General features: G+C 33.9%; 1 protein-coding gene across 1 annotated transcript in view; it reads left to right on the forward strand.

The window, feature by feature from the left end:
- The window catches only part of LOC132723675 (WD repeat-containing protein 91-like), a 31,624-nt gene that overhangs the window by 13,461 nt on the left and 5,460 nt on the right, over window positions 1–12,703 (forward strand). The window contains exons 7-14 of the mRNA XM_060708441.1: window positions 622–759; window positions 1,476–1,677; window positions 2,413–2,444; window positions 6,135–6,229; window positions 6,864–6,960; window positions 11,004–11,098; window positions 11,834–11,993; window positions 12,641–12,703. The exon at window positions 12,641–12,703 is cut by the window's right edge and continues 46 nt beyond it. Of these exons, the coding sequence (XP_060564424.1) occupies window positions 622–759; window positions 1,476–1,677; window positions 2,413–2,444; window positions 6,135–6,229; window positions 6,864–6,960; window positions 11,004–11,098; window positions 11,834–11,993; window positions 12,641–12,703 (882 nt within the window). The remainder of the gene's footprint in view (window positions 1–621; window positions 760–1,475; window positions 1,678–2,412; window positions 2,445–6,134; window positions 6,230–6,863; window positions 6,961–11,003; window positions 11,099–11,833; window positions 11,994–12,640) is intronic.

The following is a 12,703-nucleotide window of genomic DNA, read 5'->3' on the forward strand; positions in this document are numbered from 1 at the left end:
AGAAAAAACGTCTTCACTAGTAGGGTTTTCGTGTTGGAGACAAGGAAAAACAACGGAGAAGTTAAACAATTCGGGAAAAAATGTCAAACATGTACGAAATGGATCACAACTGTTTTGTCAATAAATAACAAAGTTATTTTTTACATTGGCATCCATTTAGATTATCGAGCGTGCTAATTATTCAACACTTATATGAAAATGAAGTTGTTTAAGATTCCCACCGCATAAGAAAGATGTCATTTGTAAATTTTTACTTTTATGTCATGCTTTGTCTTAAGAGACCGTTTCATTAAGCGACCGTTTTGGGTGTTTCCCTTGCGGGTCGCTTAATACAAGTTTGACTGTAGAACAAGCAATTTCAAAATATATGTACAGTATATCAGCAACTCCAGCACTTGATGTCAGCAGATTATGGTAAATTGACAGAAAAATGTGCAGCTTGACTAAGACTCGAACACAGAGCCTTCGGAATACTGTACTGTGGTTCTACTGACTGAGTTATCAGGCCACTTACTACTTTTCTCCCTTGATTAGTGAACAGTTCATACTGTGACATGTGTTACTCTGAAAAACTTACATTGTATGTATTCAGGAATTAACATATGCTCAAATGTTTTACAGAAGCCACCAGAAGTAAAACAAGACATCAGTACCGGATATAACCGGTCATTATCTGAATCTGGTGTGGATACGTTGACATCGAAATATTCACCGAGGGGGACTAGAAGAACTGTAAGCAAGAGTGTTCTAGAAACAAAGGTATTATTTGTGATACAAGTTATCGCCCCTCTATATATGTATAGTAAGCTGTAAAAGTCTTTTTGCATGGTTCTACAAACTTCTGTGGTCACAAACTTCAATTTATTAATAGAGGATCCAAATTCAAGTGGAATCTTTGCATTGATGTATAAAATCAACACTTAATCTGCTAAATTCCTTTAATGGACTTGTCCATTTTTTAAATCTTGACAAAGATATCCATCATATTAAGTGGAAATTTCAAAAGAAGTACTGACTGACTAGCAAACAGTGCAGACCATGATTAGATGGCATATAAGCATGCTAGTTGATCGTTGCATAGGTAAATTCATTCACAGTAAGCAGGATAAGGGTACATATACTTTGAAGAAGCAGATATTTTTAAGACATCTAACACAAAAATTGCTATATTTTAATATTGTGTTGTATTGCAACATACACAATTTATATTTTCAATTTTGTACAGTTTTGAAAGAATTTATATTTTGAACTTTATACAATTTTGAAAGATGAGTAATTCCATATAGATATGATAATGCAAAACTTTTTATCACTATGAACTTTTCAGAGTTTACTGTCAAATGCAATAGTGAGGCCTAACCAACTTGTGAAAGGTCACATGCCCTTACATTTGTTCAAACCATTGCTTTGAGGTATATTTTTGACATATTTGCTGTAAGGTTATTTTTATTTCTGTTCACGATATCATTTCATAGTCAAGTATGTATTCTGGCACATCTGGTACCAGTGATTCCATGGAGACCGTATCTCCCTTAGCAACAGCTACCTTAGCAACAATGTTGGGAACCGGTGGGCCCAGCAAGGCAGAGGAGATGCAAACATTTCCACTCACATCCTCTGTTACTGAGCCGGAACAACCTGCCACATCCAACACAGAGACAAAAACATTAGAAACAAGTATGATTTGTTTGTTTGTTTGATTTGGTTTTTACATCACACCATCACAGCATAGGTCATATGGCGACGTTCCAGTTTTACTGGTGGAGGAAGACATCAGGTGCCCCTCTGTGCATTATTTCAGGCACGGACAGACAACTGAGTAGATCCACCGACATTCCGTAAGCTAGATGGATAGCTTCCTCACATGAAAGAATCCAAAGTCCTCCTGTCAGGATTCTAACCCACAGCAGTGAGGGGCAAGTGGTTTGAAGTCAACAACCTTAACCACTTGGCCATGGACACCCTAAATCAAATATGATACTACTATACTACTTTGTCAATATTGAGAAATGATTTTTTTTGTGTGTTGCCTCTAAGGTGTAGTGGCGACATAAAGGATCACTTCTCTGTTGTCTGTATGTCCGCACTACCTAATAGGGATAGTGGGCCATCTAACTGTAAACAGAACAAAAGAGAACTATAGAGTTCATTCCGTAACAATAGAGTAAGGGGCCATTGGCCCTCTATGAAACAAAAGAAAATAACTTATAAGAGTTATGGCTCTCATGAGGCAACACGTGTGATCACTGATCGTTCCTGTTTTGCACAGTTTTCATTATGTATCATTTACAGTTTTCATTAAATTATGTATCATTTGTATGTATAAATTATATGGAACTTTATTTAATTGTTACTTTAATAGTTACTACAAATTATTACAATGATTTAATGTGTTTGTTTTATGTCTTTCAGTTCATGAGAAACCTTTTCTGTTGTTAAGTCAGGTAAGATTATAATAGTTTTCATCAAAATCTCATTAAATATGTTACTTTATTTAATTTTACCCATGAAATATGGTGCTATATTAGTCAAATATATTTCATATTTTTTAAAAATAAATATGAAATATAAATATGAAAGTGGGCGGAGTCAAAACTCATATTTATTTTAAGGGACTTCTTTCGCTGTTTTGTTTGAAAAATCTGATGAATACAAAACAAATTTTTCTTGAATATTGTTTTGAAAACTATCTAGCATGATAGAAAATGGTCTAACTAAGAAAATTAATTCGAACACCAATATCTTTAAGTCAGTAATTAACGCTGTACAGACAGGCTGTCAACCAATTCCTATATTCCTATAAAACTCCTATATTTTGGGTCGGAATCCTATATTCTAAAAAACCTCCTATTTTTCCTATATTCTCCTATATTTTGATTATTTTTCCTATATTTTTTTTAAAATATATTGCCGAGAAATTCAAAGAGATTTAAATTTTGGTACTGCTTTTGGCATTTTGTATTTTACAGGTAAGAGAATGTGTATGCCTGTATCAGCATCACATTACTATGCTCAAGGCTGCTATGCTCCTCATAGCCATCTGCATGGTCACCATGAAAAGCAGTGCATCAGTATGTCAACTTTATTTCAGGTGACCATTCAGATGATGGTCATGCATTGCTGTAGCTTTCTGCCGGGATGCTGATGCTGTGGTTCACTAATGCAGGCTGTCCGCTGCATCCTTAAAATTCCTAAAAAAATCCTAATTTTTTTCTGTTTGGCTAAAATTCCTAAAAAAGTGAAAATTTCAAAGGAAATTCCTAAAGATGCCTTATTTTTTCACTTTTATTCCTAATTTTTTTATCTTTTGTTATTAACATACTTATAACTTGTAACCCTGTCAAAATAATCGCGGACATAACTAAGTCAACCATGTTTTGAACGTGGTGAAAAAAGATTTGGCCATGATATACCAACTCAAAATTGATGACATTGAAATGGTTTCGTTTTAACTAAAAGTTACTTTGACTATGTCAGTAACATTGCTATTTCATAATCAAAGCAGTTGTTGATAATCATATTGACAGCAAAAATACTACCATATCATGGTCCTGAAACTCAAATCATAACCATAAGAGTCCACATATTCTAGAATATTTTGACACTTTTTTGCCAACTCCAGATATTTTGAATTTTATGTTTGTTCATTTTATCCAAATTTCTGAAGTGGTCCATTTATATCATATCATATTTAAAAATGATCATTATGAAGCTGATGTAACACAATCTTAATTAAAGACATGTATAAATAGTTGTCAAAAATTAATGTACAATTTGTTTACTCACAACTCTTTTATTTAAATCTGCATAATTTCAAAACAACATTGTAAAGTACTGAATGGGTTAACGTAGACTTTGAAAAATTATTCTTTCCCACATACTTATTTATCATTTTCGATGTCTTTGTAGGAGAGTTTGCTTTTTTTGCCACAAAGTTATCACTTTCATTCAATTCTTGTTCTTTCATTCATCTGGTACAATTTAGGAAAAGGCAGACTCATGTAATTAATCACACTCAAAAATAATTTGGCAGTTCAGTAATATAAAGCTCATTTCCAATTTCCATGTACAAACATTTTGCCATTATATGAACTAGATAAACTACAATTGAATGGTCTGTGTGATGAACTTTTTTGATGTGCAATTCTTTGTGTTGATTATAGATGCTTCCCATTTATTCAAATGACTGTACTAAGGCAAATGCCTTTTTACTTCCTACTTGTACAAAAAATTTCATTTGTCTATATTCAAAAGCTGCATTGTGCAAGAATTTCACTGTATAAGAATTCCTTTTAGACACTTGTGGTTATAACATTCCCAAAACATAGGTAGAACAGTCATGTTCTTTTTGACATATTCAGCCAGTTTAAAAAATATGGTTTGAACATGATTTGACTATGACCATTTTCGCAGGGGAGGCAGTTGACCAGTGAGTCCACACTGGTAGCACCTTTGCTGTAACTAAACTAGAGCATTATTTGTGAGTTACTTTTGTGTCAAATATGCAAAGATTAGCCCTCATCTTGGTCCTTTGGGACCTTAGTTTATTTAGTTATAAAATTGCAAATTTTAGCCCTAAAATTTCTATTATGTTACCTAACATTCCTAATTTTAGCCCTAAAATTTCTGAAATATTACCCTAAAATTCGCCCTAATTTTATGTATGAAGGTGCTGGACAGCCTGCTAATGTTGTCCTTCACTTATACGGTAGACGTTTTATTGTAGAAACAGCATGTGTAAAAGTAAGAATAATTTACATTTTTATAAGCATTGGTAAGTTAAACAATTTAAGTTGAAAACTCCTATTTTTTGCCTCAAAATGGTCCAAAAACTCCTATATTTCCTGCTAAAATATTCCTATATTCCTCCTTTATTTTGGATAAGACCTGGTTGACAGCCTGTACAGACGATTAAAGAGTTGTTTACATGACGTCACAATGTAGCGCCAAACAGCGCGTGCTTACGCATTAATTACTGCGCGCTGTACAATTGCAGTTGGTAGCAAGCACGGGGATTCGTTACCATTTTCTTTGATAATGAAATTAAATAAAAAGGTTATTTTTTCGTTTTTCGTGAAATATGGTATATATTTTCACTCAACATGATAAAATGCCACATATTTTCACTCGCCGTACCGGCTCGTGAAAATATGTGGCATTTTATCATGTTTCGTGAAAATATATTCCATATTTTACGCAAACGAAAAAATATCCTCTTAACATTCAGGAATTTTTTTGGCTTATTTTATAGTCGATATTCGGTCATATTCCCAATTGAAAATAGTATATTATTTTCCCAGTCCATAGGAAAAAGTTCCTAATTGAAGTTACAAAATAACAATATTGAATGAAAAATTCTAAAATCTTTGAAAATATGGGCTTCTTCACTGTTATGGTGCTTAAATGTTTGAAGACGCCATTATAGACAGTGATTGTTTGCATTCATTTAATCACTGCGAAATTTTATTCCTGATTTTTTCCCAATCTTTAACAAAGCATCACTGGAATTCCCAATTCTGTTGGTATGGGTCATGTTCCCAAAATCCTGGAAAAAAAATCTTGGACATGTCTTTACTCGTAAGCCTACCAGTGGCAAATGATTTTACCCATGCATCTAGATCAGACTGCACAGATTGAAATTTAAAATAGTTTATGCATATAGAAAACTAATTGAACCCTTATGTTGTATTTGATTTTGCATTGTAACATGCATACACTTTTCCATACCTCTGTTAGTGATTTTACATGAAAACCGTATAAAAATCAAGTTATTTATAGGTATAATACATGTAATATTTTGATAAAAAATAGTAGAGAAATAAAGCAGAAAGTTAAGTGATTATTAAGAAGTTCTGAAACAATTTCAAAGTCAATGAACAAAAAAGTGACAAAACGTATTTTAATGATCAGAAAAGTGAATCAAAAGATTACCAGTGACAGAGACAGTGGCAGACTTTGATGTTTTTTTTGTTTTTTTTTTCGTAATTGCATTTTTGATTTGCATAGTACATGTACATATATGTGTTTTTGGGGTAGTTGATCAGAGTTTTTGGCCTATGTTTCTTGCACTTTTGATTGTCTTAGTATTTGAGGCAGCTGATGTAGTTACATGGTACATGTATTGTAATTTTCAGGATGAGTATTCAGAGCATAGGGCCTCCATATCATATGCCAGATTTAGTAACAGTGGTCAGTATGTGGCAAGTGTGGATGTTGATGGCGTAGTCAAGTGAGCTTTATTATGATAACCAGTATAGTTATTTAAATTTTCAATAATTTTTTCTCCATATGTAAAGGGAAAAAAACAAATTGCCTTGCAGATCTCCCTTGAAAAGAATTAAGAATTTGCCTCCTATTTTTACCAAAATTATTTTTGATTAATTATTGAACTATGTCAGACAACTAGAACTGTTGACTTGTGGACACTTCAGGCAGACAGGTAATGTTCTAAGTAATTACTTGTACGAAGCCATGTTTGTTTAAATGGTATAAATTGTCACCTTTCAAATCACTTGTCATTCTTGATGTTATGGAGCAATTCCGCAATGATAAGGAAGGTTTGTGGTTCGACACATTGTTTATTACTCAGCCTGAAATACTCAGCAGTGTGAATTCTCTAAAACAACCAAAATTGAGCCTCGTCATGACAAAACCAACATAGTGCGTTTGCGACCAGCATGGATCCAGACCAGCCTGCGCATCCGCGCAATCTGACCAGGATCCATGCTGTTCGCTATCAATTTCTCTACTTGTTATAGCATTTGTAAGTGAACAGCATGGATCCTGACCAGACTGCACGGATGCTGGTCGCAAACCCATTATTTTGGTTTTGTCATGCTCAAATGTCAATGAAATTTTTTCAGGGTATGGTCATGGAGTCCCAAGGCAGTTACAGCAGCTACAGTGATGTCTAAATCAGCATTCCTGTCACTAGAGTGGGCTAGCAAGTCTGACAGATGGGTAAGCATTAATGTTATGTCATACAAACTGTAATATATGTCATACAAACTGTTATATATATGTCATACAAACTGTTATATATATATGTCATACAAACTGTTATATATATGACATACAAACTGTTATATATATGACATACAAACTGTTATATATATGACATACAAACTGTTATATATATGACATACAAACTGTTATATATGTCATACAAACTGTTATATATATGTCATACAAACTGTTATATATGTCATACAAACTGTTATATATGTCATACAAACTGTTATATATGTCATACAAACTGTTATATATGTCATACAAACTGTTATATATGTCATACAAACTGTAATATATGTCATACAAACTGTTATAAATGTCATACAAACTGTTATATATATGTCATACAAACTGTAATATATGTCAAACAAACTGTTATATATGTCATACAAACTGTTATATATGTCATACAAACTGTAATATATGTCATACAAACTGTTATATATGTCATACAAACTGTTATAAACCTTAGCAATGATGGAATAGTTTATTTCAACACCTCAAGATTTATGTCATATTCATGAAAATTTTGGAAATGTATTTAAAAGTAAAATATTATAAGGTGAACAAATAAAATAATTTTCATATTGCAATTGGCATTTACAATCCAAATAAATTACCAAAATGTGGTCAACATATGCAAAAACAGCCCTAACTGCGTTAGTAGGGCATTAGAAATATGGTGATAAAATACTGCAAAATCAGTCTTAAACCGCATGTTAACATGTAAAATATAATTTTGATCTTGAATGAGTTTACTTTACATTTTTCTCAATATTGATTTTCTTGAAATATTTTTGCTCATCTGGAGGCATGCAGCTTGAAGGATTTTTTTTTAGCTCACCTGTCACAAAGTGACAGGTTGAGCTTTTGTGATCGCTTTTCGTCCGGCCGTCCGGGCGTCGTCCATCCGTCAATTTTTACTTTAAATGACATCTCCTCATAAACCACTAAGCCAATTTCATCCAAACTTCACAGGAATGTTCCTTCGGTGGTCACCTTTAAAAATTGTTCAAAGAATTTAATTCCATGCAGAACTCTGGTTGCCATGGCAACCGAAAGAAAAAACTTTAAATATCTTCTTTTAAAAAACCATAAGAGCTAGAGCTTAGATATTTGGCATGAAACATCTTCTAGTGAGTGTCTACCAAGTTTGTTCAAATAAAAGCCCTGGGGTCAAAATTGGCACCGCCCCAGGGGGTCATTGATTTTCCCTATATGCATATAGTAAAAACTTAAAAATTCTTCTTTTAAAGAACCCAAAGAGCTAGAGCTAAGATATTTAGCATGAAACATGTTCTAATGGGTGTCTACCAAGTTTGTTCAAATAAAAGCCCTGGGGTCAAAATTGGCCCCGCCCCGGGGGGTCATTGATTTTCCCTATATGCATGTAGTAAAAACTTAAAAAATCTTCTTTTAAAGAACTCAAAGAGCTATGGCTAAGATATTGAGCATCAAACATGTTCTAATAGGTGTCTACCAAGTTTGTTCAAATAAAAGCTCTGGGGTCAAAATTGGCCCCGCCCCAGGGGGGTCATTGATTTTCCCTATATGCATATAGTAAAAACTTAAAAAATCTTCTTTTAAAGAACCAAAAGAGTTAGAGCTAAGATATTTAGCATGTAACATGTTCTAATAAGTGTCTACCAAATTTGTTCAAAAATAAAAGCCCTGGGGTCAAAATTGGCACCGCCCCCGGGGGGTCATTGATTTTCCCTATATGCATATAGTAAAAACTTAAAAAATCTTCTTTTAAAGAACCCAAAGAGCGAGAGAGCTAAGATATTTAGCATCAAACATGTTCTAATGGGTGTCTACCAAGTTTGTTCAAATAAAAGCCCTGGGGTCAAAATTGGCCCCGCCCCAGGGGGTCATTGATTTTCCCTATATGCATATAGTAAAAACTTAAAAAATCTTCTTTTAAAGAACTCAAAGAGCTATGGCTAAGATATTGAGCATCAAACATGTTCTAATAGGTGTCTACCAAGTTTGTTCAAATAAAAGCCCTGGGGTCAAAATTGGCCCCGCCCCAGGGGGTCATTGATTTTCCCTATATGCATATAGTAAAAACTTTACATTTTTCTCAATATTGATTTTCTTGAAATATTTTTGCTCATCTGGAGGCATGCAGCTTGAAGGATTTTTTTTTTAGCTCACCTGTCACAAAGTGACAGGTTGAGCTTTTGTGATCGCTTTTCGTCTGGCCGTCCGGGCGTCGTCCGTCCGTCAATTTTTACTTTAAATGACATCTCCTCATAAACCACTAAGCCAATTTCATCCAAACTTCACAGGAATGTTCCTTCGGTGGTCACCTTTAAAAATTGTTCAAAGAATTTAATTCCATGCAGAACTCTGGTTGCCATGGCAACCGAAAGAAAAAACTTTAAATATCTTCTTTTAAAAAACCATAAGAGCTAGAGCTTAGATATTTGGCATGAAACATCTTCTAGTGAGTGTCTACCAAGTTTGTTCAAATAAAAGCCCTGGGGTCAAAATTGGCCCCGCCCCAGGGGGGTCATTGATTTTCCCTATATGCATATAGTAAAAACTTAAAAATTCTTCTTTTAAAGAACCCAAAGAGCTAGAGCTAAGATATTTAGCATGAAACATGTTCTAATGGGTGTCTACCAAGTTTGTTCAAATAAAAGCCCTGGGGTCAAAATTGGCCCCGCCCCAGGAGGTCATTGATTTTCCCTATATGCATATAGTAAAAACTTAAAAAATCTTCTTTTAAAGAACCAAAAGAGTTAAAGCTAAGATATTTAGCATAAAACATGTTCCAATAAGTGTCTACGAAGTTTGTTCAAATAAAAGCCCAGGGGTCAAAATTGGCCCCGCCCGGGGGTTCATTGATTTTCCCTATATGCATATTGTAAAAACTTAAAATCTTCTTTTAAAGAACTCAAAGAGCTATGGCTAAGATATTGAGCATCAAGCATGTTCTAATAGGTGTCTACGAAGTTTGTTCAAATAAAAGCCCTGGGGTCAAAATTGGCACCGCCCCGGGGGTCATTGATTTTCCTTATATGTGTATAGCAAAAACTTAAAAAATCTTCTTTGAAAAAACCCAAATAGCTAGAGTTAAGATATTAAGCATGAAACATCTTTTAGTGAGTGTCTACAAAGTTTGTTCAAATAAAAGACCTGGGGTCAAAATTGGCCCCATCCCGGGGGTCATTGATTTTCTTTATATGTGTATAGCAAAAACTTAAAATCTTCTTTGAAAAAACCCAAATAGCTAGAGTTTAGATATTAAGCAAGAAACATCTTTTAGTAAGTGTCTACAAAGTTTGTTCAAATAAAAGCCCTGGGGTCAAAACTGGCCCGGCCCCAGGGGTGTCATTGTTTTTAACTATATGTGTATAGTAAAAACTTTAAAAAAATCTTCTTTTAAAAAGCCCAATGAGCTAGAGCTTAGATGTTTAGCATGAAACATCTTCTTATGGGTGTCTACCAAGTTTGTGCAAATAAAAGCCCTTGGGTTAAATTGGCCCTGCAACGTTAGGGGGGTGGTGGGGGTTGGGGGGCCTATATACAGGTGAGTGACCTCAGGGCCATCATGGCCCTCTTGTTTATGATTTTTCTCAATTTAAGTACATTTATCATAGAATAATTATTGTCTTAGATTCATGTTCCTGAACACTGTGTTAAGTTAACTTGATATTCTTCAAGACTAATGAATATTAATCTGCTAAAGTAGTATTAAGGAATTTTTCAAATCTAAATTTGGGATTTTTCGGGCCTTGAAATTATAAATCTTTTTTTGAGCCAAGTCTAGAATATCAGGATTTCAACTGGTCATTTGGTGCTTTTTTGTTTTTTGACCAATCATATTCTTTAGATCTGAATTTAAAATTTAAAAAATTATTTATACCTTGGAATCGGGAGTAGATCGGGGGGATATTGGCATCAAATATTAGATTTCAGCAGTAAGTGTGTCATAATTCCATCTTGTGCTTAAAGGATTAATATGGTATGTTTTATTTTACAAGTTATTGCTGGGCAACAAATCTGGGAACATACGCTTGTTTGATGTGAAGGAAATGAAATCATTTTATGAAGCAACGGCTGATGCTAGCTATCCAAGGTAAGACTTTCTTCATATCTATGTATCATATCTGTGTAAAGATTTTACTTATTGTTTTTACTTGAACAGCTGTAATCGAGGGGTTAGAGTCAATGACTTCTAATCCAGTTACCTCTCTGGCGTGGGTTTGATCCCTGGAAAATGCTTTGGTAGTTTAGCACGGAGGAAGGTAGTCTAGTACTGGTGTAACTCTCCAGGAACGATGGTTAGGAAACTACCCGCCTATATGACTGAAATACTGTTGGGAAAAGGCGTAAAATGAAACAAACAAACAAACTGTTATGTTTTAAAGATATGATTGTAAGATTAGGTGATTAGTGAACCATTTGCAAATTCGTTGTCTTGAACTGTGGAATTAAATTTTCCCCCTATTACTGGCATATAGATTTGCTCTTGTCTATCCATCCAGATGTCATTCTGATTGTCCATAGACTGACATTACTGAAATATGGGGGCATTCAAGTTCTATGAACATATTCTAGTTGCACTTAAATTTTATTGTTTAACTCATTAATGTGATATCATATGTTGGCAATTTTTAAACAAAAAATAAGCTAGAACTTCATCAATGTTTTATGTTTGATGCATTTAATAAATGCCTTAAACTGTCAATGTCTGTGATTAATCTGTACTGACAGTACTTCTTGACATAATATTCTGTACTTCAAGTGTTATGCAGTAACATTTGTTCAGTTTATTATACATGATTATACATCAGTTTTGTCCTCCTTACAGAATAGTGACATTGTGTTCTAACCCAGCATCTCCGATGTTTGTATGTTCAGCAACTTCTGGACATCCAAGATCGTCCTCTTTCAGCTCTGATATAGGGCCAAGTCATGATTCCAGGGCTGGTAAACTTACTGTATGGGATCTTAAAACAATGAAAACTGATGTAAGTTATTGTTTAATCCCTTAACTCTCTTTCTGCCAGAGTTGTAGTTGTTCATTTGCAAAGTATTTAGTAGGGATGTGGCTGACTGGTTAACTTATATGACTAGTAATCTAAGGATTGCTGATTGCATGGGTTCAAACCCCTACAGAGGCAGTCTGTTGCTATCATGATCAAGAAACTTTACACTCAATGCTTAGTACTGGTTGTTGGCAGGAACGAATTCAAAAGTGTTTCAATAAGTTTATAGCTTACAACACAATCAAACTAAAAATAAATTAGTATAAACTATACTAGAGATAATTAAAGGAAATAAATCATGGATTCATATTTTCCACTTGATTTTTAAAGAATATGTAAAATCTATGGAAGAATAAAACAAGAAAATGAACAAAAATAATTATTATAAATTTTTAGCTCAACTAGTCAAAGAATACTTGAACTTATACATCTGGGCGTGTGCATGATACTGGGACACTTTGTTGTAACCATAGTAGGTATGAAACCCATTATTACTGGGTTCATAGGCAGACTTAAACCACTACTAACTAGACCATTGTTCCCCTTTTGGCGTATAATTATTGCAGCATGCATTATTATTATAGGTCTGTTATATTTATTTGTTATCAATAAATGTTATGATTTTTCAGAAAACACTTCCACTTGAACCGGGATCAGCATGTATAAACAGTTGTTCGTTCAACCATAATGGT

This window comes from Ruditapes philippinarum, unplaced genomic scaffold, assembly GCF_026571515.1.
Source record: "Ruditapes philippinarum isolate M1 unplaced genomic scaffold, ASM2657151v2 ctg7662_1_1_1_1, whole genome shotgun sequence".
In the NCBI taxonomy this organism is placed as follows: Eukaryota; Metazoa; Mollusca; class Bivalvia; order Venerida; family Veneridae; genus Ruditapes; species Ruditapes philippinarum.